The sequence below is a fragment of the Hydractinia symbiolongicarpus genome, chromosome 7 (genome assembly GCF_029227915.1).
Source record: "Hydractinia symbiolongicarpus strain clone_291-10 chromosome 7, HSymV2.1, whole genome shotgun sequence".
NCBI classification, from domain to species: domain Eukaryota; kingdom Metazoa; phylum Cnidaria; class Hydrozoa; order Anthoathecata; family Hydractiniidae; genus Hydractinia; species Hydractinia symbiolongicarpus.
In genome coordinates this window covers 17,831,553-17,857,254 of record NC_079881.1, presented here as the reverse complement: position 1 = coordinate 17,857,254, position 25,702 = coordinate 17,831,553, and the positions used below count along the sequence as shown (strand labels likewise).

The window sequence follows — 25,702 nt, the reverse complement described above, 5'->3', positions numbered from 1 at the left end:
GGTCGTAGACCCCAAGACAAGCTGAAAGCAAACCCCCTTGCTAAGCTTTTTTTAAGTTACCAGAGAAGAGTGAGCTGAACTCTTTACCCTCTGGGTATTGACGGTAACCTGGTTCGAATTAACTAGCTGGGGTAATACAAAACCGCTCGGATTTACGTTTTCCTCCCCCAAGACCCTGGAAGTACAGGTTTTATAAACGTAATGGTGAATGTAAAAGAAAGAAAGAAAAAGCGGATCAACAGCGAGCGTAACAAAGAATATAACATGAATTGTTGTTGAGAATAGGTGGAGAGCATTTGCAAACCGCTTTATTCGTTGCAGTGGTACCAAGAATTTGTGGCAGGATCCTTAACATAAGTCCAATAATGACCTGCGGCCAACGTACCGGAGTGATTAATTGTTGCTAACAATGAGTAGTTCTGATTAAACATTGTATCCGTATCACTGACGAGAGGTAGTTGCAGCAGAGAGTCACGTAAAGAAACACATTCAACAACTCTGTTGTCTTTCACCAAATGTTCACCATGTTTCAAAAACCTTTTAAGATGCAGGAATAAAATTTCACTACTCCTGCTGATTTGCGTTTCTCTAGTACTCTCTCTATGTGCAAAGCATTGCGGACAAAACCACTTGTTTCCATCAGTTAGAATTTCCGGTTCTAAAAATTTGCTGACACAAGACTGGATTTTAGATGTCATTGGCATTGTTAAAATGTCCTGCATTTCTACATTTACCGAGTTGCACAGAGGCAGGTGTTACAGCTTACAGACATTGAGATTTCAGTTGAGATTTTAACTGCAGCAATCGCGGAAAAGTGCGTCCAAAACCACAAACAAAATCTCTGCTACATCTTGCTGATTATTAATTTGGAAGTCCACTTTCCCATCGGAGTGCATTTGACGTTCAAGGGCCCAGAGAAAATTCGAAGGGTCAACAGGTGACAATGATTGCTTCAGCTTCGCCATGTTAAGCGAAACAGACCTTGCAATAGGTGACAAATGAAACGATTCTGACCCACTTTGGCACCAGAATGTTGGAATGGTACTTAGTACTTGCAAAATGGCGTTGGCGTAACAAGTGTTTCCTTTGTTTAAAAGACCGATGTTTTTATAAACACTAATTGGTTGAGTGTCATTTTTACTTTGGCTAACCTTTTTAGAAGGCTCCTTTTGGCGAGATGAAACACCCTTGGTCTTCACATTGGGCAAAGCCTGCTTGGATTTCGGTAATTGCATTAAGGAGTCAGTTGACCAAACATTGGATTCACGTGCCAGCCAGATACAAAAAGAAGACCTCATACTGATTTTACCGAGATCATTTGCAGTGGAATAAGCAAGTTTGTTGGTGAAACCCATTCTTTTTAAACAGGCAGTGGTGGTTCTTGCACAATACCCTCTTGCTCCTACTTCCACTGCGAAGAAATCAACTTGCCAGCCATTAACCATAATCACATTCATTAAACAGGAATACTTGGCAACTTCGGTGGAGTGCCAAGCATTCATGTTTTCCATACATGGGCAAGTGAGTTCCACAATAATAACACGCTTAAAGTCATTTGAATATAGCACAAGGTCCGGTTTAAGCTCAGAATTGGCAATATGGCTAGGAAACACATAGTTCGAGTGTGTGTCAGCAACGATCTTCCAATCTTAGGTCAGGTGCAGTATACCTGACACTTTAGATTTTGTATGTGCCTTTGACCCGGCTCTCAGAAAGGTTACTTTGTGACATTTTTTAGGAGGTTCAGAAGGAAGCTCAAAAATGAACTTCTTTAAAGTTTCTACCAAATGGGTAAGTACAGAATCGTGTCTAAAGGTATATCTTCCCTTCCACTTTACAATTGCGAAGACCGGTTCGTCCACTCTGTACAGGACCCCTTATGGTTTTTGGTGGTATTACTTCCACTTTACAATTGCCAGGACCGGTTCGTCCACGCTGTACAGGACCCCTTATGGTTTTGTATTTTAATTACCCTCAGCTATGTCAATTGCATCGCTCACCTTCCAAAAACCTTCCTTTAAAGATGGATTGAGTGTTGACAGAATTGGATCTTTGGAGTGTTGCAAAAGTAGGTGACCACTAATCTTCGCAGATTTTAAAATAGAAATGAGGCTCTTAATAGGCAGAGGGCAAAGAGAGGAGTCAGTATATAGGGAGATGTTTGTGACGGAACGGTGCAAGTTTAGCCATTTTCGTATGAACACTGAAACCTTTTGGTCTAGGCGCCCAGCAACAGACATCAAAACCTCGTATATTAACAGTGGCCACTGAATTCGCGGGATCAAAAGATGTTGCAAGATCCAAAGTTTTTGAGCTCCAGTGTATAAGGACTTATTAATGACACCAAGCCCTTCTATCAGCTTTTCCTCCAATTCGTTGATGGACTTCCTGTCTGAGATAGAACAATCAATAATGCGGCCTAAAAATCGCACTGGCGAGGCATGAATAGATGGGATAATAGATGGGATATACTGTGAGAAATCAATGTCGGTGTCAGGGCTACTTACACTTCTATATAAATACATGCTCAACATCATTTTACTTTGCCCGATGATGGGAGAAGGATCTCCCGAAACGTCACCTACTAAATTATCATGTTTAAGAAATGATAAACTTTCCACAGTAATATGAATACTGAACAGACAAACCGAAATAATAACTTCAATAACGTAATATTCTTTTTATCACCAACATCGCTTAAATTGATTTTCTTTCAATACGCGTCAACCATTCTTTCTTGGATTTCTTCTGTTCAAAAAGTCGTGAAATGAAAGTGTTTAAGATCAGTTAATTACAGAGGCCCTTAATTTTATAAGAGAAAATTAAGAAATCTAACTACACCAATCAGAACCAAAATTAATGTTCATTTTTCTAAGTCTTCTTTTTGCTCCAGGAAGAAGGTTGACACTCTGGGAGGAGACATCGTGTGTGTGATGAAACTTAAAAAACATTAAAAAGAAAAAATTTGAATTTGATTTTTTAATTGCTGTGTTTTGATCTTTTTAAGTTTTAAATTTTTAATTAGCAATTCTTGATTTTCAGGTTAATTGAAAATCAAATCCACTTCCCTAATTTTAATTCTCATTTTTCAGATTATAATATCCACAGATGGACGCAATGGACTGCTATAATTATTTCAATTGTAACAACTGAACAAGAAAATAGACCCGGTACTCTTGTTAAAGATAAACATGCTATTGCCATTGTAAAAACAATAAACTATCGAACATGTTCCTAAATTTTTGTCAAAATTAACATTCTTTCTTTAGAAAAAAGGAGTTACTTTGACAATCTGCCTAAAGCAGGCATGGGGACTCCGGCAGGATTTATTTATAGAACACAGAAAAAGGAGCTCAGTGAACAAATAAAAAACATCGGAGGAGATAAAATAAGTTTGAAGAAAGAAGAAAAGAAGGGATAGAAAATAGTTTGAAAAAAAAAATAAAATAAAAATAAAAAATAGCGAAAAAAAAATTTTGTATTTTTTTCTTTTAATTTTGTGCGGATTGGCTAATATATTCCTCTAAATATTACCGCAGTCTCGAATTATAAAATACTTCATAATTTAATTCCTATTATTAACGCGGTACCGCGAAAATAATTAGATAGTTTGCCGCGTTAAATTAGATAAATGACAAAACCAAAGACAAAATTGTGACTTTCGTATCCCATCGATTCTCTAGATTATGAAAATCTTTAAGAATCTTTTGAAGTATGTAACCTTCACACCTTTTATATTGGAACACAAACCTTCACGCCTTGCGTGATCTGTGTTGATCTGAACACTTGTGCTTTATCAGACAGCTGAGCAAAAACAACTAGCAGTTTTGTTTTTGTGGAAAAGCGAATATTTGTCATATCTGCTTAATTTACAAGAAAACGTTGAAACGTTAATCAAAGCAAAAATATAGATGTATTTGAAAACAAAAGTTGAGGAAAGGAACTTATCCAGAAAAATTCACTAAAGTACAAAAGAGGTTATTGCGCAAAAAATCAAAGCATTACTGCATTCTTGGAGGTAGGCAGCTATTATACTTGAACTAATTTAGTTTAGTTTGAACAAAACTTTATAAGAAAAAGCAAATCCTTAATCCTTAAATCCTGTCAGTTTACTTAATAACGTTAATAGCCCGTTCCCGTAAAGGGACTAGTTTGCAATGCATTCTGGTCATTGTGCGTATTTAACTACGGAGATAATGATATTTGCGAACAAAGTCAATCTTTTCGCCGTAATAAAACAATGTTAAGGATTATCTCCACAGCTTTGCACTACAGCGTTGGTCGCAAAAGCCTGTTTTTGTTATAGGAAGGAGGAAAACATTTAGCTAGCTATGGAAAACGACGATATTGCAATTTTTTTAAATGATTCAAACATGGAAATTGATTCTAGCCTTTTTCAAGGTTCCAAGACCTGTTTTTCGAGAAATAACAAACGAGGACCTGTATGTAGATCAGGAATCTTCTTTACACGAAAATGTAAAAAATTGGTCAAAAGATTTGACAAATTTACCAGCCATCTCTAAGCACACTTTTATAAATATCTTGTTGATGAAACAATATCTGTTGATAATCGAGCAAGGGGTGCAACAAAACATAAATTTCTTGGCTACCAATTTTTCAAGGAGAACTAAAAAAGTTTTTGTGAAAGATAACGTTGTGGGTGAACGTAACATGTTTCTTATGAAATGTTGTGTAGCTGCTTCTATGAAACGAAACCTTTATACTGTTTATGCACATTTAAGCCAAGTTAATTGAGAAATCTTTTACGCAAAATGTACATGCAAATCCGGAGCAGAAGGGTGTTGCAAACATGTAGCTGCGGCTACATGTTTGCAACAGCTTGTATCAATTAATTGCAGCTTGTATCAATTAATTGACTATAAAGAATTAGCAGTGAAAAGTGTACCTTATGATAAGACTTGCACAGATATTTTACAGCAATGGCATGTACCTGGTGAGAAAGCTAATAATGAAGCAATACTGCTTTCAAATTTAATTTTTAAGAAAGCTGATGCTGAGAAAGACAAAAACTGTTCAAGAAAGACACCTATTGTTTCTGGGAAGCGCAAGTTTTGTGGTACACCTCTATTCGCACACGAAACTAATACTGAAAAATGAGAAAACTTAGCCAGGACTTACATGATCTTGGACAAGCCTTACAGTTATCAGTGACTCTTAAAGGGAACGATTTCAAACCTTGTGACTTTTTTAAGACATCAGTAACTGAGGTAAATGAACCAGCAGTTATTGTCGCTAATAACATTGACGAGAGATAATGTATAAATAAAATTTTTCAAAAAAAGGATGATTTTGTGGATACTAGTGTTTTATCTGCTGCACAGAAAGATTTACTGATATTGACATTTTTACAATGGAATTACGTTCGATTGAAATGGATACCATTACCAAAAGTAATTTATGGTTTCAGCTGCGGCGTAAACACAAAGCACAAAGGGAGTGTGTTTTAGTGGAGGAACAGCCTATGAACGAAAGCGTACATTACTTATAATTTCCCCATGTATTGTACAATCAAACTCTCCTATAAAATCATATTTATTTAAGTCAATCATAACAAGGCATTTCCTACAGATCCAGAAAACCTGTAATGACTCAGAAATCGAAAAGTTTACACTAAGGAAAAAACCTTTCATGTGTAGATACTACAAAGATTTTTCACAGTGTGTCGTCTACATACTTTACATATAAACAAGCGTTGGACCTTCTATTTTTAACGTTTAAAGCACCGAGGGCATTGACGTTAAGCGTGCACCTTTAGATTTATAAGTCGTCCTTAAACTAAAGAAGCCAATTTGAATTTGCAAACCTTTGCCTTTTATGATATCCAGATTATGCTCGGGACGAGTTTTACGACTGCAAAAGTTTTCTTGGTTTCCTTCAAAAAAAAGAAAGAAACTTACTGATTCACCGTATTTCTATATGAAAATGTTGTTTATAATCACTTATTTAATAAGTGTGTTGATATTACACAGTGCTTTTTATTGGAGCTATGTTTAAAAATGCTTGCATTAAAGTCGTCCATTGAGAGCAAAAAAATTATCGTTAGCCGATTTTCAGAAGTTGGAAGCGTGCCACTGACCGACGTTTTGCTAAAGGACGCTCTGCACACCCGTGTAAATGACGAAATCATTTACACATACTTGCAGATACTTACCCGGGAAAGTAATAATAAGGTAGCGAATTTGAATACCATTGTTTCGACTTGCAAGTTTTCCATCCGAATTGATAAAAAGAATTTCTTCGTAGAGTCTTTTTACCCCAGGAGAAATGGCCCGGATGTTCGACGCGTCAGCATCAAAAATGATGCTGACGCATCGTAACAAGTAAATACAGGCAATATCGAGACTGTTTTTCAATTTACTATTTTCATATATTAGATTTTCTTAGTTCTTGGTCCTTTTTGCAAAAAGTTACTGCATAAAACATTTCTTGTTTTTCACCCTAAGTACCACTCGCCTCGTTCCCATCGCTACTTTACGATGTCGAAAAGCAAAAATTATTAGCGTTTTCTTTGTACAATCTATTAATTTGTCTTTCAACATACTTTTAACATCCAGGTTGTCATTCCATCTGCTGCAACCATAATATATTTTAACCCACTGGGAGAGTTGTCTAAAAAACTTGTGAAGGTAAACAACAATGGAAGTAAATAGACAAGGGATTATTTTTCCTAAAAACCGTGTTATTATTCTATATTCCATACCTTTTAGTTCTTATCTTTCTGCTAATTATGGAGTTGCCGAAACCTTTCGTGTTGAAATTGTGCCAAATGCACGACAACAGGATAGCGTCTTGTGTGGCATATTTTGCTTAAAAGTAAGTATACTTCTGTCACGTTACAGACGTTAAGGAAGGAAAATTCATTATTAAACCAACGAATAATGATATGCGAAAATGTGCAGGGTGTGGTAGCAACTTCGCAAACACTGATGTGTGCTTAATGGCCACGAAGTTGCGCCTAATTAGAGGAGAAAAGGCACCCAATGGAAAAAGAAAGAAATCAAATGTACATGGACAAAAAATGCTTGGAGACGTGATTTAACATACAATATCAAATCCATTGATTGTTTTATTTCTAAACACCAGATGAAAGTTTTCAAAAGAAGAGGCGTAGATTTAAATTTGAAAGCAACCATTTGTAAAAAACTTAAGATTCCAATTATAGACATATTCAATTGTAGAATTTGTTTCTAGCGACAATACCACTTAGTTACCAGGAAACGCCATGTATTTTATGTGTAAATGCCTAAAATATAAGATCCCCCATTGATTATGGGCAAATAATTCCAAAAAAACGTGGCAGTAGGTACCAAATATTTCAGGTAGAGATGCTTGAAATGAAAGTACCCCTTTTCGTAATGGGGGCGCTTAGTTAATGGGAAACGCCATAGGAGGGACCACATATTTTAGTTGGAAATGGCTAAAATCCCCCCCCCCCCCCCTAAAAGGTCCCCCCCCTTTAGGTTTGGGCGTATGACTGCATGAAAACGTGATAACATTATTTGACGTCGATAATATCCATATCTTTGGCGAAATTTAATTAGGTAAGCCCACAGTTCTTGCAAGGCAATGCGCGTTGCGCCCAGAAGGTTCTTTTTGTGATCGGTCGCCGTAGAAATGAATCTACGGAGAAATACCTTGTAATAAAAGTAATACATCGGAACCCACGGGGGTACCTTTTATTTTCAGGGTACCTTATATTTTACTACAAGGCCTATAACTAATTCCTTTAGAAAACATTTATAGAAAAGTAGTCTACTGACTCTTTTGTTTTTGAATTGTAGAGGTTACACCCTCTAGAGATTTATAGTCAGTGCAAGATCTCCGTTTTTACAAGGATAGTCTGCAGAATTAAGGTAATTGAACTAAAGACCCCTTATAAACATTACATCACAAACACCTACTGACAGTTACAAATTATTATACGACATAGAAAGAAACAAATAAATGTAAAACTATAAATTAGAAACTATAAAAAAGAGCAGATAACCACCCTTGCGCCAGGACTTGTGAACCTGGCCGTAGCTTTCCACATGTGTTACGGAATCCCAACACTCAGCCTTACACAGGTGATTGACGCTTGGGACCAACCCGATGTCAGGACCAGCCTGAAGTTACTGGGGTAAAATGCGTGGGCGTAAATCCACGAATACCCGAAAAAGAAATTTCAACCACCCTTGCAAAGCTTCTTATAACAATAACTGTGGGTACATCAGGATCGTTAACCCTGTAGACAAAGTGAGCAAACTTGGCCTCCCTAATGGACTGGGGCTAAAAGTGGGGCCGTCACACCCAAAGACAAGACAGATTGTCAAACCCCCTTGCTTACCTTCTTTTAATTACTTTGTAAGAGAGTGGAGAGTGAGCAAACTCCTGAATTACGGTAGGTGAAAATAACAGCCGGGGTAATAAAACCACTAGGAAAAGAAATCCTACCCCTTTTGCAAAGCAAAATTTGCGATTTCACAACTTAAGAAAGAACAACACATACACTCTTGAGTTATTTATATCAGACGGCTTAACCCTAACTACTGCCCTGTCATCGCATTTCAACCACTCGTCTACATTCCGATCTTTAATAAATGCCCGATAATGACCTGCTGCTAGTATGCCTGAATGATTTATAGTTGCCACTAGTTTGTATTTGTTGGTAAAAGATACATCATCTGCAGGATGTGAAGGTACCTCCGATATGTTGCCAGAGTGAGAGATACAATTAACAAATTGGTTGTTTTTTACTGATCTTCCCTCGACACAGGTAAATCTTTTTAGTTGGAGAATCAACAAATCTCCACACTGACTAAAAGCTGTCTCTCTTGTACTATCCTGGAGGGAAGAGCACTGTGGACAAAGCCACATGTCATTGCCAGTCAGCTCTTCGGGTTGGAAAAACAAGTGAAAGGAGTTTGCACCGCTACTTAAGGTACCAAAGTGGCACAATAGTCATCCTCTCCTTGCTATTAGATGAAAAGAGACACGAATTGCATGACATGGTCGTCGTTAAAATATTAGTAATGCTATTGTTTGCAATAACCGACGGTCCTGTTAATACATCCAAGATGTGTAAAAGTATCTCTGGAACGTCCTGTTGAGTGTTAATATTAAATGGAGCGCCCCTAATGCTTGAGATCTTACACTGCAAAGCTCTGAGAAAGTTGGACGGGTCTATAGCAGAGCGTGATTTATACAGCAGAGATAAGTTCAGTGAAAATGACTTGGAGAGAGGAGAAACATAAGAGGACTCAGATGCACATTGTGACCAAAGTGTAGGAGTTACAGTTAAAGCTTGCAAAATAGAATTGGCGTAGCACGTATTACCTTTATTTATAAGCCCAGCATGTAAATTTATTGAAGCAGTCTTGTGGGTAGGCAAATCAGGGAAAGGCTTTTCAGACGGGTTGTTCTTACAGTAAGTTTGGTTTTGTTTCTGTGGCAAGGTTTTTGTTTTTGGCATTTGAGAATCAGGCCCCGTTGGTGTGGAGGATATGGAGATAAGTCCATCTTGATTCCATTCACTTGAATTTCTTGCAATCCAAATACAAAAAGAGGATTTCATACATACATCAGCAAGGTTACGCGCAGCTCGGAAAGTTTTGTTGTTGTTCAAACCTAATCTTTTTAAACACAGTGACACTGATCGGGAGCAATAACCTCGAGCACCTACTTCAATTGCGAAAATATCTACATTCCATCCGTTCTGTTTAATAATTTCAACTAAGGGTGAATACTTCAAAAGCTTCTTTGAATGCCAGATTTCCATATTTTCCTCACTTGGACAGGTAAGCTCTATGAAAATTACACGTTTACTGTTGTTAGAGTACATGACAAGATCTGGTCTAAGCGAAGTTATTGCGATATGACCAGGGAAAACGAATCCACCTTTTAAGTTAGAAAGAAGCAACCAATCGGAGGTAAGATGTACGAGACCTAGGGCTTAGACTTTTTACTAGGGGGACGAGCACCTGCTCTAACAAAATAGATTTTGTTTAGTTGCTTTGCCGGGGAAGAGATAGAAGTAGTACAGTAAGAAGCTCTAAAAGTAGACGCAAAATAGAATCGTGGCAAAATGTAAACCGACCCTGTGTAAGAGCAGTTTTGCAGCCACCTAAGATGTGGGCTGTGGTGCACACTTGCTTACCGCATAAGAAACAGGAGGTTTCAGTGCACAAACGCCACCTCTTGAAATTGCTTGGTGATGGGAGAACATCGTAGGTAGAGCCTAAACAAAATGCAAGCAAGTTTGGGGCCATGCCCAGCAAAGATTTCCAGGAGAGATCGTTTTTAATGTAATTCTCCCATCTGGTCCAGTACCCTTGCACTTGTAACTGCATAGCCTTACTTATACGGTCTTCTGCATCGATGTCTCTAGCAGTTTCTGTTACCAATCTTCTGTAAGGGTAACATCCCTTGACTGTGGGTACTTTAGGGTTGTGATGCATACCTAGGCCACTTTTACCATGTTGAGGTGAACCTATTATGGATCTAACCTTTATTTCAGCTTCAGCCGTCCTAACTGTGCCCAATACACTCCATTTACCCGCCTTTAATATTGGCAAGCCTGCTGAAACCAATGGGTCCTTCGAATCCCTTAGGAGCAAGTGTCCACTAATTTTAGATGATTTTAGTATGGAAGTTAGGCTTTTTATCGGTAACGGACAGGGTGTACATGACGCATATAAACACAAATTGGTGGTGGAATGATGCCGGTGAAGCCACTTTCTTATAAAAGATGATACCTTTTGCTCAAGAGTACTGGCGCACGACATTGAGACTTCATAAATCAGCAATGACCATTGGATACGCGGGATTAGAAAGTGTTGTAAAATCCACAACTTTTCTATAGTTGAAAGGCCTACAGATAAATTCTCCTGAAGCTAGCCAATAGCTTTCCTATCAGAAATAGAACCATCTATGTCGCGACCTAAAAAGCGTACTGGCATGGAGTGGATAGATGGTATATAGGAAGAAAAGTCTGTAGGGTTTGCAGGCTTTTGGACGGTGAAATGTGCAGAATTCAGAGACTTGCCTTTTATAATAACAATACTTCGCGACTTCTGGGTTCGGAAGTCCATACCAGCTTATTTGAATGCGGTAGCACATCTGTCTAATAGCTTTTGAGTACCCGAAACAGATGAAGACATAAGGTTAATGTCGTCCATGAAAGCTCTCATTAAAGGAAGTGCCACCTCGCTTGATGTGATAAATCCTGGAACAGAAGCCAATAAGGTATATTCAAGAATAATATTGATGCCAGCTAAAAAGAGGACAATGGATAGCGTACAACCAGCAAATATGCCTCGCATATCTTTATGCCAAGAACTTGGTGCATATTCAGAAAATGATTTACTGTAGATACCAATGTAGTAGTTTTTAATAAAAGCAATCCAAGGTGGTGGAACACTGCACCGCTGAAGAGCAAAGAAGATAAGACGGTGAGGAATTAAGGGATATGCATTTGCGACATCTAGCCAAATAGTTGCTAGATCTGACTTTGATGAACGGGCATCTTTGAGTGCTGACCAAACCATTGAAATATGTTCCCAGCAGCCCGGAACCTTTTCCATACAACCTTTTTGGCCAGATGTATTTATAAACTTGTTGTTTGTTATGATATGAGCTTCCAACCGACTTGATACAAGGCTGAAGAGAAGTTTACCTTCGACATTTGAAATTGCTATAGGTCGGAAGTCTTTATGTTTGACTCCATAGAAGTTTTCCATTTAGGTATATAAATTTCACGAGCAATACGCCATTGAACAGGTACGACACAATTTGTGACACAACATTTAAAAACATTAAACAAGAGGGTATTAATCTTAGGACACTTTTTATAAACTTGGTAAGGAATTGCATTAACACCAGGAAATGAAGCGTTTCTCCTGCTTGCTAGAAGAGCTAAAAAATCTTTGTATTTAAGAGAAGACGAGTTAAAAGCTTTCGGAATTGATGGGGCAGCAGGAAGACCGTCTAGATTCGTCAATGGAACGTTATAGAACTTATCCTGAACAGCCAAAGATTTATGTTTGTCTAAGGTCTGTTGGTTAACACACAGTGTGGTTTTGCATTTTGGATCAAGCAAAGCCTTACCAGCTGCAAACGGGTTTGCCCTGAACGCAAACTGCGCCTTTCTGAACCTTATCTTTTTCCTTAACCGTCTCTCTGCACAACGTATCACCATAATTTTTTCTTGCGTTTCTGCTAGCAGCCCCTGTAGATCTGACTTCTGGACAGGGTCGGACACAGTCATTACCTGCACCACAAGACAGTTTTTTAACTGTATTAGTTTAATGGACCACAAAGTCCTCCTATTTTTCCCAGAAAGATTTTTAAACTTTTTAGTTTCTGGATGGCCAAATGTTTTAGAACCTTCCTCATATATAGTGTCTTCGATAAGTTTCACCTTAGCTGATAATGATTCGCATAGGTTTAGACAACTACTTAGTCTGTTAGAAACAGCTATGTCCAAGGTAGACCAAAGAGGATCGATCATTTTACCCCATTTTATTGGTGTTTTGATTCGCAAATCTTCAAGATATTCCTCATCAATGTGACAGGGATGGTTCGTGTGGTTTTTATATGGAAACGTATTCGCTGTCTGAAACTTTTCAGCACCCCGTTTTGAGAAGATATCCTGAAGGACGACGCTGCACCTTTTCAAGGGAGGAATTTGATCTGACTGGCAAGAATTAGCTGATCTATTTACCTCAAAATCAATATCCTTATCGCTGTAGCAGCTTTGAGGTTTTGGGTTGTTTAAATTCAGAACTACAGTGAAACAATATGCACAGGACAAGGGACCACCCTGCGTTGCCTGGCGCACAGGGCAAGGCTATAATTTTTACAGCTTCACCACGACTGTGAGGATTCGCTAGAGACTAATTAACCCATTAGCCATTTATCTATTGGCACGTACCATAGATTAGGGTCCGGAGTAGTCAAAACAAAATCGTATCCATAGAGAATTGTCAAAAAAAAACGGTCAAGGCAAATAATACGACAAACGAGGGAGCTAACAACATAAACGGGACTGGTTACAGATAGAACACATATAACAGGACCAGCCTGTAGATATTTTGACTATGGCCAGCACGGTTGTCAAGCCTGAAGATCAAGTTAGTAAACTTGGGCACGTTACTGAACTGGGGTCGTTACACCCAAAGACAAGCTAAAAGCAAACCCCCTTGCTAAGCTTGTTACAAGTTACCAGAGAAGAGTGAGCTGAACTCTTTACCCTTTGGCTACTGACAGTAACTGGTTCGAATGAACCAGCTGGGGTAATAAAGAAACGCTCGGATTCACTTTTTTCCCCCGTAACCATGGAAGTACAGGCTTCATAACGTAATGAGTGCTCTCTCTATATGCAAAGCATTGCGGACAAGAAGACAAACACTGACAAAAAGTTTCAGGTTAGACATGTATCTTTCGTAGCGCCTGTCACTTTGTATTTTTTTGTTTTACAAAAAAAAGCTTTTTTGATGAGACATTGATGATGAAGTGACAAAACAGCTGGCTGTTGTGATATAACTTCTGGTTAATTAGTATGGAGGTTGTAACCCTCTGAAGATTCTGCACAATAGCAAAAACCTCCCTCTAACAAGGATTCTCTTAGAAAAAATACATTGACCATTAGACAGGACGCGTAAAACAGTTGTATAGCACAAAACACAACAAGACAACAAACAAAACAATTAAGCAATTGGAACAGAATTAATAGGCACACATAAAATAAATAAAACTTATAATGACGAAGCTATCCTTAAACGAATAAGTCTATATAATAATAAGCTAAGTGCGTCTGTCATTCTGTGACAGGCAAAGTTTTCACATTGATTGTGAGATAACAAATTAACAAGCTGTAATGATGGAACTAGCCTACTGACTCTTTTGTTTTTGAATTGTAGAGGTTACACCCTCTAAAATCTTAATTCAGTTCAAGATATCCTTTTTTACAAGGATAGACTGCCGAATCAAGGTAATTAAAGTAAAGACCCTCTACATATACAATACATCGCAAACAACTACTGACAGTTACAAAGTGCTATCCAGCATAGAAAGAAACAAATACAAGTAAATATAAATATAAAACTATCAAGAACAGAAGACAACCATCCATGCGCCCAGACTTGTAAACCTGGCGGTAGATTTCCACATCCGTTACGACACCCAGCCATGCACAGGTGATTGATGCTTGAGACCAGCCCTATGTCAGGACCAGCCTGAAGTTACTGGGGTTAAATGCGTGGGCACGAAGACCTGAAGAACAAATTTAAAACCACCTTGCAAAGCTTTTTAAAACGATAACTGTGGATACATCAAGATCGTTAACCCTGTGGACAAAGTGAGCAAACTTGGCCTCCCTAATTAACTGGGGTTAAAAGTGGGGCCGTCACAGCCAAAGACAAGAGAAATTGTCAAACCCCCTTGCTTAGCTTCTTTTAATTACTTTGTAAGAGAGTGGAGAGTGAGCAAACTCCTGAATTACGGTAGGCTGCTTGTGAAAATAACAACCCGGGTAATAAAACCGCCAGGAAAAGGAATCTTCCCCCATTTGCAAAGCACAGCTTGAGAAAGAACAACACATACACTGTTGATTCATTTATATCGAAGGCTTAACCTTAACTACTGCCCTGTCATCGCACTTTAACCACTTATCTACATTCCGATCTTTAAAAAATGCCTAATTGCTAGTGTGCCTGAATGATTTATAATTGCCACTAGTTTGTATTTGTTGGTAAAAGATACATTGTCTGCAGGATGTGAACGTACCTATAATATATTGCCAAAGTGAGAGATACAATTAACAAATTGTTTGTTTTTTATTGATCTTCCCTCAACACAGGTAAATATTTTCAGTTGGAGAGTCAACAAACACTGACTAAAAACCGTCTCTCGTACTAATCCTGGAGGGAAGAACACTGTGGACAAAGCCACATGTCATTGCCAGTCAGCTCTTTGGGTTGGAAAAACAAGTGAAAGGAGTTTGCAACGCTACTTGAGGTAGCAAGTGGCACAATAGTCATCCTCTCATCCCTACTAGATGAAAAGATACACGAATTGCATGACGTGGTCGATGTTAAAATATTAGTAATGCTATTGTTTGCAATAACCGACGGTTCTGTTAAGTCATCCCAGATGTGTAAAAGTATCTCGGGATTTCCTGTCCTGTATTTTCTTTAAAAGTGTCTATAATGTATATCCGCTATAAAAATATTCTGTACTTTATAAACGTTTTGTTGACGATTTTGATTGACTAAAAAAAAAACATGGGATAAAATAAAGTGAATTCATTAGTTGGGAATTTTATTGCATGCCAATTTAAATTTACCGTTACGGAGGCTTTGTTATAAATTGTTATACGAGTAAAGTCACACGCAATTAACGTTGTTATTATAGTTTCAATTTCGTTCAAAAGTTTCAATTGTCTACGTATTAAAAATGAAACTGAGAACAAATCATTTTGTGATAAGAAGCATACAAAACATTTTAAATGCTCTTGAATGGATTCCTCAACGGGATTTCGTTTAAACAAATAACAGCAAAAAAAAGTAGCAGCCCTTCCTAACTGTGGTGATATGTCAAAGGTATTAAAACCATCACACAAAAAAGACTTAAGGCAACAGGACAGTAAATCCGGAAGACAAAGCAAGCAACCTTTGCCTTCTACTGAACTGGGGTAAGAAGTGCAATTGTTAACCCCATAGACAAGGCAAGGTGTCAAGCCCCCTCTGTTAGGCTTTTTTATAACTTCTAAAAAAAGTTTAAACTTCTATTACATTGTAGAATTGACCAAAATGAGGTATAGCTGGTATAAATAAAAACCACTGGGAAAAGAGGGGCTAACTCCTTTTTTAAAGTATATCAGGAGAGGAATTGTTCAAGTGGACAGAACCTAGCTCAGAAATGTAGTGGTTATTACACCTGAGCCTGGTGACAAATATTCAGTAGTGGCCCAAATTTTGACTACCTGATGGTTGCAGCTTGGTAAGGTGAGGGAAAGGTTGATTCAAATAATATTTGTGACCAAAGTCTTGGGAGGGCTGCAATACCTGCAGAATAGAGTTCACATAGCGTGTGTTGCCTTTATTTATGGTGCCAGCATAAACTGTTGATTTGGCTAGTGGAAGAGTGGCAGTACATTGGTCATTAATAGGCTGCACCCCACACAAAGGGCAAAGAATGGCTTTCACAAATGGAAACTCTTTAAACATTTTAAAATTATAATGCAAGGGACGTTATAGACCACAAAGTTGTGGAAAAGGATGGCAGTCGTATGGTTAATTTTTTGATGTAAATTGTGCATTAAATTTAAAGATAAAATTGTCTGTTCTTCGGCTGTGAAAGAGTCAGCGAAAACTTCTGCCATGGCCTTTATAAAAGGGACAAACACAGTAACAATACATCTGGCTAATTGTTTACTCTTTACTTTCTTGTATTAACACATGCGTTTAGTGCTTTATGAATGAAACGATCTCAAATTTTCGCGCGAAATGTGGTTGCTTGTCATCTCTTTAATAATAAATTTTGTGCTTTTACGCACAAGAAAAAATTGTTACGGAGACAAAAGATGCGATATAAAAGGGTGGTTTATGGACGAGCTACCAACAAGTTTTTATTACCAAAAATTTTTGATTGTGGAAATTACATTTTTTATCGTTAGATCTTTAGACACAGTGATGGTACGTGTCATCGGTTTGCTTTGAAGTTGGAAAGCTCAGAGCCTGGTCTTGCATTATTTAAAATCCTTCTTTGTTTGGAAAGTTTTAAAGAAAATTTTGAAACCAGCCTCTTCTATGAATGACATCAAGGACATCGATGCTTTAAATAATCACTTTACCACCACTGCAGAACGACTTTCGAATAAATCACTGAAACACAAGGATAAGATAATGGAAACAGTTAAAGCTTTCAACTTCAGTGAGGAAAGTTTTTATTTTCACGAAGTTGAATACAGTGAAGTTTCTGACGTGTTACGCTTATTGAGAAACGACTGTTCTGCTGCTGATGATGAAATACCGATATGGCTCATAAAACCTGTAATAGAGCATCTTGCATCGCCCTTAACACATATAATCAACTGTTGTATCAAAAAACAACACTTTCCCAAGCAATAGAAGATAGGTAGAGTAGTTCCTATACCGAAGGTTGATCAACCAATGTCTTACAACGATTTTAGATCAACTACCATTCTTCCAGCTTTTTCAAAGGTTTTTGAAAAAATATTATGGAAGCAGTTATTAGAGTACATTGACAATGAATAATCGGAAAAATCATTCAAGGGTTACACCCTGACATTGTTAAAGCAATGAACAAAAGTGAAAAAACATTGGCTGTCATGGTAGATTATTCAAAAGCATTTGACACAATAATAGGAAAAATTCATCGAATAGGATTATCGAAACCTGCCATATTAATGCTGTTAAACTTTCTGCTCAAGAACAATATATACAAGTAAATGATAAAAAATCTAGCATATCTCAAGTAGTCTTCAGAGTGCCCCAAGGCCCCATACTGGGTACCATGATTTTTAATGTATATGTTAATGACCTGAGTGACTGTATCAATACTTCCACAGTTCTTCAGTATGCAGACGACACCACGCTCTACACGCATTGGAAAGTGGTCGATATAAATGAATGCATTGATAACGTTAGAAGAGATCTTCAGAACTTACAGAGTTGGTCTCTAGATAAGAACTTAATCTTCGTTGTGTGTTCTGTTGTTAAAATGACAAGGTGAGGTATTTTTGCGGAGAGAAGCGGAGCCCATTTCCTCATTAAATAAGCCAAATATGATTAAATAAGGCAAATATAAGGGACGGTGGAGGGTTATAGGGTTTCCGCACCTATACATCAAAATTTTCAATTTTCGTCAACTTTTTGACTGGGTTGCCCAGTAGCTTACTCTGGTCATTTTCCCCGTAAATTTATGATTCAACGAGACAACATCAAAGGCACGGTGATGGAGTGCTTTTGTTACTTTTAAAGATGGCCTAGCGGGGATTTCCAGTTGAGATTAAGGTACCTTTAGCCACGTGATATATAGTCACTTTGACTAATATCACGTGACTTTTTCTCGGATAACATAGCGCCTCAAACTCAAACTTCCGTTAATCTAAGCTAGCTATATCGCAGCTGAAGGAGGAAGGGCTTGTTCAAGAAAATGAAGAAAGGGTATGTTTAGCTCGCTTGTATATCACTATTTTTTACATGTAATGAACCCATTCTTATTCTCACTCACACCTAAAACTAGCTAGCTTAAAACTGCAGATTTAGATAGAATAATAATAGAACTTATATAGCATTTAGCTACCTAGCTACTGTAAGAGTTAGCTAGCATAAAAACAAACAAACAATGCAATATAGCTAGCATACAACTAGCTACAAAGCTTGCAGAAAATTAACTACTTAGCTGGGATAGAACTACCCATGTAGCTAGCAATAAATTGCTATTTTTGCTGACATAAAATCAGCAACATAGCTAGCATAGAAAAATTGTTTGAGACTGATTTTCTACTTATCCTCTATCTAGCTAGCTATTATACATATATACTACACAGTGAGTGAGATAATTCTACTCTGTAGGAATGTCCCATCATACAGCTTGTTTTAGCTACAATCGTCCACAAAATGGCCAAACACAGCCAGCTAGATATTTTGCAGATAGTAAATGTTTATATACAGGTATGTCTCGTGTAATTGTTTACGTTGCTTAGCCACAAATGGGCAGTTCTTAACATTAAGGGGGAATAGAGAGCTATATTTTCGTGGACGGTTGTAGCTAGCTATATATATTGTACACACGTCAGGAAATAAACTTTTTTAACCCTGCCGCTGAGCATACATCAGTGCGGCTTAAGTTGCAGAAACGAAACTTATTTCAAATATATATATAAATTGGGAAATTTTTACAACATCGACATTTGTTATCACTGAGGCTTTTTAAATTCTGAATAGCGGTTCTCGTTCAATCGTCGACATGTATTGAAAATCTGCAAATGTATTCATTATTTCTTTTTCACGATATGTATATGTTTTTTTCAGTTTGGAATAAGAGCTTTTTATCCTACCGTCATGAAAACTTGTTTGCAAAATAAACATATACTGCTGTTTGATTTTTAGCTGGACAGGATAACAACAGGCTGTTTCCGCTGTGTTTTTTTAAACCGAAGTTGCAAGAAAGTTTTTTGGGAAAATGTGTTACGCCTATCAGATGTCACAATTAATTTTTGATCTTTCACAAAAACTTTTCCATAAAATATTGCAGTTTTTTTTTTTTTGCTTTAAGAGGGTAAAAACAGGTTATAAACTGTATTTTTATTTTTAAATGTTACAAAATTTTCCACAAAGTAAAATTGTTTTAGGTGCGTAGGATAACAACAGCTTGTTAACTGTCTGTTTGTTTGAACCGAAGTTAGGATATATAAGATGCACATGTAAAGTTTTTCATATATATATATTCATGCCCTGCCTACCCCTGCCTTGCTGATTCCTCTTCCTGTTTCCTTGCCTGCCTTTGCCGTGCCCTTTCCTTGCCGTGCTTAATGCCTTTGCCTTGGCAACCTCTCCGCAACACTTTCTATACTAGTTTCGTTTTTTACCTAGTAGGGTATTGTTGTGCACCGTCAAGTTAAAATATACATCAAGATATACGTAGGTGATCACAAACTTTCCAGCGTCTGCTATCCTTGTGATTTTCTTTGTCAGATGAGGATATTTATGATTATAAGATAACAAAAACTTATAATATATAAAAAGAACCATTGTGACGGAAATGTATCGTTCTTAAAACACCCTGTGTTAAAAGCTGTTGAGGGTAGCTGTTTGTTGGTTTGCTACACGATTTGTTTAATTAAAAAGTAACTATTGTGCCGATTAAAATCTGTTTTGATAGCATGTTCTACGGATCAATCTTGAGACAGATTTTCTCCAGGTTCCTATTGGTCTTGACATATTTTTATGTTGACAAATTTTCTTAAGTGAGTATTGTAACGTGTTCCAAACGATCTTGGGCATCCACCTAGCCAGGAGACCCAGCGTAATTTTTTTAACCATCGGGAAATCGGAGTAGTTAAGGTGGGAAAAGTTACGATTGGTCTCAAATGATTTTTCTGTGGCCAAAATCTGGCCGCGCTATTTGATTAGCTAATTCTATTGTTCTTTACTCGCGTGGTCCATGTCGGAGAAAGCCCTTTTCATCCGAATATTCTAGCGAGTGGTTTTACTCACCCTAAAAAACAATAGTAAACCATAAAGTTTTTATCACAGTAAGATGTGGCCAGGCTTGGTAAACAACTGACAGTTAAACTCACCCATCGAAAACACCGGAATGCAGAAAGTACTAGTTCTTCAGAAATATGTAAAATGTACAAAACACAATTAAAAACATACAAAACCCTTACTAGCTATATACATACAAGTGTAGCAATAAGTCTTAAAGCAAGCATAATAAAAATCTAAACGTAATATAAAGGTACTATAAATATATACAGGCTCTATAATGGTGCTTATGACTATGAGCTAAAAAAGTCCTCGTTAGGGATAAATGAACTAGGAGCAAGAATCTGTGTCACTGCAGGAAAAATCATATCTGAATGCGACTAGTAAAGTGAAAAACACATGTAGAAGGGAGGGAGGCGGTGCTGAAAAGGCTGAAGAACTGAAAAGGAAGATGCTATGCACATGGCTCTTTTATACCACCTTGCAATGCATCATGGAATGCCAAGGGGGATGTCCCTGAGCACATGGTGAAGTGAGACAACTTCAATGTGGGTCTGAAGGTGTATCACTGGGGGAATTTAAACCCTTATAAACACAAGTATTTATAAGAACATTAAACTCACCCATCGAAAACACCGGAATGCAGAAAGTACTAGTTCTTCAGAAATATGTAAAATGTACAAAACACAATTAAAAACATACAAAACCCTTACTAGCTATATACATACAAGTGTAGCAATAAGTCTTAAAGCAAGCATAATAAAAATCTATACGTAATATAAAGGTACTATAAATATATACAGGCTCTATAATGGTGCTTATGACTATGAGCTAACAAAAGTCCTCGTTAGGGATAAATGAACTAGGAGAAAGAATCTGTGTCACTGCAGGAAAAATCATATCTGAATGCGACTAGTAAAGTGCCAATCCAAAGTGAATAAGAAGTGTTAGGAAATAGGAGGTAGGTGTGATGCCATAGCACGCTGGGCAGATATTCGCTGAGATAAAGGCATATGGAGATATAAGAACATGGAATCTAACTTCCAGTCAACCAAAAGGGATATAACATCCAATGACACTCCAGCCTCCAGACCAAAGGTAGCACCCCCACGACGAAACGAGTGGGTACCATATTGCTCAGGAGGAATGCCGATTTCTGAGAGGATCTGAGACATACAAGTCATAAAGGACTTATATGTGAAGACATTAGGTATGGTAGTTGAATCCCCTAAGCAGCAAAATGCTTGGGTGGTTTTAGGAGCCCCAGCCGTAAATGAAAATGCATGTTGTATAGCGGTTACTGGACACAATATAGATTTGGGAGCAGCCAACAAAGGCACAGTAATAATACGCTGTCCTAGTTGAATGGTCTTGCTCCAGCGAACGGCTATGTAAACAGTTGAGTTTGAAAAGGAGAAGTCTGACTCGGTAAACTGCCGCCCAGGATTAAAGGTATTACATGAAACTGGCAACAAATGTACCTTACGAAATAACCCAAAAAATGCAACTACACAAATAGCCCAAAATGAGGCATGGTAACTGCAGTTAACATTAAGGCGTGAACGGATCTGAACCAATAAATCTGGGGTAATAGGCAAACGAGGTCGAGGAGGGACTCCCAACACTCGTCTAATACCCTTGAGGACTGATGACAGTATCCAGTTCTCATTAAGTAGATTAGGAAACCCCATTTCCTTATGTAATAAACCAACGAATGAAATATACAAACAGAGTGACTGCGGCAGAAGAAACTTGGCAAGATAGGCTGCATATAAGCACAAAAAACTAGTAGTGGCCGGGACAAAAGGCACAGACAGCATGTAACAAAATTTTTTATAAGTAGTAAGATATGTACGGTAGTTCTTCTTAGTACTCTCAGCATAATTAGCTTGACGAAAATATATGACATCATTCGACAAGGCCTGCACCATGCCAAGAGCATCTAGAATTGTAAAAAATAAAAATAAAAAGGAGAACCAATCAGCAAATGCTCTCCCCGGAACAGTGAGATCCAGTAGCAAATAGGCCGATTAAAAAGTAGTATGATTTCGCAGACATGTGGATCCAGGCCGGTAATTGGAAGGCAGTCAATTGAAAAAATTTTTGCTGGCAGGACAGAAAGGCTAAAAAGTGTCCTGCGTCATGCAGCCGAGACACATGGTCAGCCATAACATTGTCCTTGCCTGGCACATGAAACACCTTTAGACGAAAGTTATAAGTTGCAGACAACCAAAAAAGTTGCCGTAGAAACTTCATCATAAGAGGGTTTCGAGTAGTGCCCTTGTTTAGCATGCTGACAGCAGCCGTATTATCACAATAGACATGGACCGTCTTATTGCGCCAAGCAGAAGCCCAGCGAGCAGCTGAGAGAACAACACACAATGCTTCCTTAAAATTGATGTGAAGGCAACTAAGTGATGGTGAATCTACCAACAAGTCTGAGTAGAACCAATCACCAAGATAGAATCCGCCTACAGGTTCTTGGAAGGTGAGCGATGCAGTTGACATAGCTGATGGTGAATTAAAGTACAAGACCATAAGGGGTCCTGTACAGCGTGGACGAACCGGTCTTGGCATTTGTAAAGTGGAAGTAATACCACCAAAAACCACTCACAAGTACAGAAAGTTAATCGCAAAAAACATCGGCTGAGATTGACGAGGAAAGCTATCTATCTAAGTCACTGCAACTTCAGGTGCAGGGCCAATGGACAAGATGGGAGAACTACGTAAAGTTTGATCTTTCATGGAAGAACATCCTAGCAACTCCTCCTAATCTCTTATCTTTCTGCCTGCAATCCACTTACGATGTTCTGCCATCACCAAGTAACCTAAGGAGGTGGAAAATAAATACAGAACCATCATGCTTCCTATGTCACAAAGAAATTTGCACTTCTGCTCACATTCTTGGTGCTTGTAAAACTGCTCTTTCCCAGGGTAAATATACCTTTAGACACGATTCTGTACTTACCCATTTGGTAGAAACTTTGAAAAAGTTCATTTTTGAGCTTCCTTCTGAACCTCCTAAAAATTGTCAAAAAATAACCTTTCTGAGAGCCGGGTCAAAGGCACATACAAAATCTAAAGTGTCAGGTATACTGCACCTGGCCAAAGATTGGAAGATTGTTGCTGACACACACTCGAACTATGTGTTTCCTAGCCATATTGCCATTTCTGAGCTTAAACCAGACCTTGTGTTATATTCAAATGACCTTAAGCGCGTTATTATTGTAGAACTCACTTGCCCATGTGAGGAAAACATGAATGCTTGGCACTCCACCAAAGTTGCCAAATATTCCTGTTTAATGAATGTGATTATGGTTAATGGCTGGCAAGTTGATTTCTTCGCAGTGGAAGTAGGAGCAAGAGGATATTGTGCAAGAACCACCACTGCCTGTTTAAAAAGAATGGGTTTCACCAACAAACTTGCTTATTCCACTGCAAATGATCTCGGTAAAATCAGTATGAGGTCTTTTTTTTGTATCTGGCTGGCACGTGAATCCAATGTTTGGTCAACTGACTCCTTAATGCAATTACCCAGATCCAAGCAGGCTTTGCCCAATGGAGAGACCAAGGGTGTTTCATCTCGCCGAAAGGGGCCTTCTAAAAAGGTTAGCCAAAATAAAAGTGACACTCAAGCAATTAGTGTCTATAAAAACATCGTTTTTTAAACAAATGCAACACTTGTTACGTCAACGCCATTTCGAAGTATTAAGTACCATTCCAACACTCTGGTGCCAAAGTGGTTCAGAATCGTTTCATTTGTCACCTATTGCGAGGTCTGTTTCGCTTAACATGACGAAGTTGAAGCAATCATTGTCACCTGTTGACCCTTTAAATTTTCTCTGGGCCCTTGAACGTCAAATGCACTCTGATGGGAAAGTGGACTTCCAATTTAATAATCAGCAAGATGTAGGAGAGATTTTGTTTGTGGTTTTGGACGCACTTAGGGATTTTCCCCGATTGCTGCAGAAATCTCAATGTCTGTAAGTTGTAACACCTGCCTGTGTACCTCGGTAAATGTCGAAATGCAGGACATTTTATCCCTGCCAATGACATCTAAAACCCCGTCTTGTGTCAGCAAATTTTTAGAGCTGGAAATTCTAACTGATGGAAACAAGTGGTTTTGTCCGCAATGCTTTGCACATGGAGTGCTAGAGAAACGCAAATCAGCAGGAGTAATGAAGTCTTATTCCTGCATCTTAAAAGGTTTTTGAAACATGGTAAACATCTCGTGAACGTGTTTCTTTACGTGACTCTCTCTTGCAACTACCTCTCGTCAGTGATACGGATACAATGTTTAATCAGAACTACTCATTGTTAGCGACATATAATCACTCCTGTATGTTGACCGAAGGTAATTATTGGGCTTATGCTAAGGATCCTAGCACAAATTCTTGGTACCACTGCAACGATAGAGTGGTTTGCCAATGTTCTCCACCTATTCTCAACAACAGTTCATGTTATATTCTTTGTTACGTTCGTTGTTGATCCGCTTTTTCTTTCTGTTTTTTACATTTCTCATTACGTTTATAAAACCTGTACTTCCAGGGTCATGGGGGAGGAAAAGGTAAATCTGAGCGCTTTTGTATTACCCCAGCTAGTTCATTCAAACCAGTTTACCGTCAATACCCAGAGGGTAAAGGGTTCAGCTCACTCTTTTCTGGTAACTTAAAAGAAGCTTAGCAAGGGGGTTTGCTTTCGGATTGCCTTTGGATGCAACGACCCCACTTATTATCCCAGTTCAGTAAGGTGCCCAAGTTTACTAACTTGGTCTTCCACTGCGTGAAACGGGTCTGAATACCTATGTTTTTGTCTCCGTATTATTCCGTATTAACACAAAGTACGGAATAATACGGCATTTTGTAATCCCATATTAAATCAGTATTTAAGTTACGTATTATCCCGTATTGGGACTCTGAAATTACGGAGGTGGCTATTTTACCGTATTCACACAGATGTGAATATTGGCGTATACGATCATATCCTAACGAATGCGGAAGTTAACGGACTACACCCATTCTAACAAATATGGGATAGTAAATTACGTATCCTTACTAATATTGCAAATAAAAATCTGTATTCTTACTTGGACGACAAAATAAGAACTCGTATTCTCACTAATACGGGATGATAAATGCAGTGTTTTTGTTCATAAGACAATATTAAATCCCGTATTACTTATTATATACCAACCTCGACTCCAGTTTTTTTGTCTTTATGATAATCAAGGACAGCAAGAACAAGCGTTAAAAATCAGTATTTCCGTATATACTGGCAAACATCCTATTATGTTAGGGCTCTGTTGTATGTGCATGGGTTATGCATTAAATAACAATCATATAATATAACTTTTTTTTTTACATCCATTATGTACAATCGTTTTTCTCCCAGTTAAAAATATCAAGTATTAACAATATCAATTATTTTTTAAAAAAACAAAATAATCTGAGAACTTAATAGAAAAAGCC

At 37.9% G+C, this 25,702-nt stretch overlaps 3 protein-coding genes across 3 annotated transcripts; 1 reads left to right on the top strand and 2 right to left on the bottom strand.

Annotated features, from left to right (window-relative positions):
• Window positions 1-308: 308 nt before the first annotated feature.
• LOC130648571 (uncharacterized) lies at window positions 309-722 on the bottom strand. The gene has a single exon (XM_057454623.1). It carries the CDS (start codon window positions 720-722, stop codon window positions 309-311), a length of 414 nt encoding a protein of 137 aa, XP_057310606.1.
• A 20,459-nt stretch (window positions 723-21,181) lies between these two features.
• On the bottom strand, window positions 21,182-22,165 carry LOC130648570 (uncharacterized). Its single transcript, XM_057454622.1, has one exon. The coding sequence runs from the start codon at window positions 22,163-22,165 to the stop codon at window positions 21,182-21,184; it is 984 nt and encodes a 327-aa protein (XP_057310605.1).
• A 782-nt stretch (window positions 22,166-22,947) lies between these two features.
• Window positions 22,948-23,902, top strand: LOC130648569 (uncharacterized). The gene is made up of 2 exons (XM_057454621.1): window positions 22,948-22,965; window positions 23,168-23,902. The coding sequence occupies exons 1-2, from the start codon at window positions 22,948-22,950 to the stop codon at window positions 23,900-23,902; spliced, it is 753 nt and encodes a 250-aa protein (XP_057310604.1).
• Window positions 23,903-25,702: the final 1,800 nt, after the last annotated feature.

Coding starts and splice junctions, on each gene's coding strand:
- LOC130648570 (XM_057454622.1), bottom strand. CDS start 22,165: ATGGTGCAGGCCTTGTCGAATGATGTCATATATTTTCGTCAAGCTAAT.
- LOC130648571 (XM_057454623.1), bottom strand. CDS start 722: ATGCAGGACATTTTAACAATGCCAATGACATCTAAAATCCAGTCTTGT.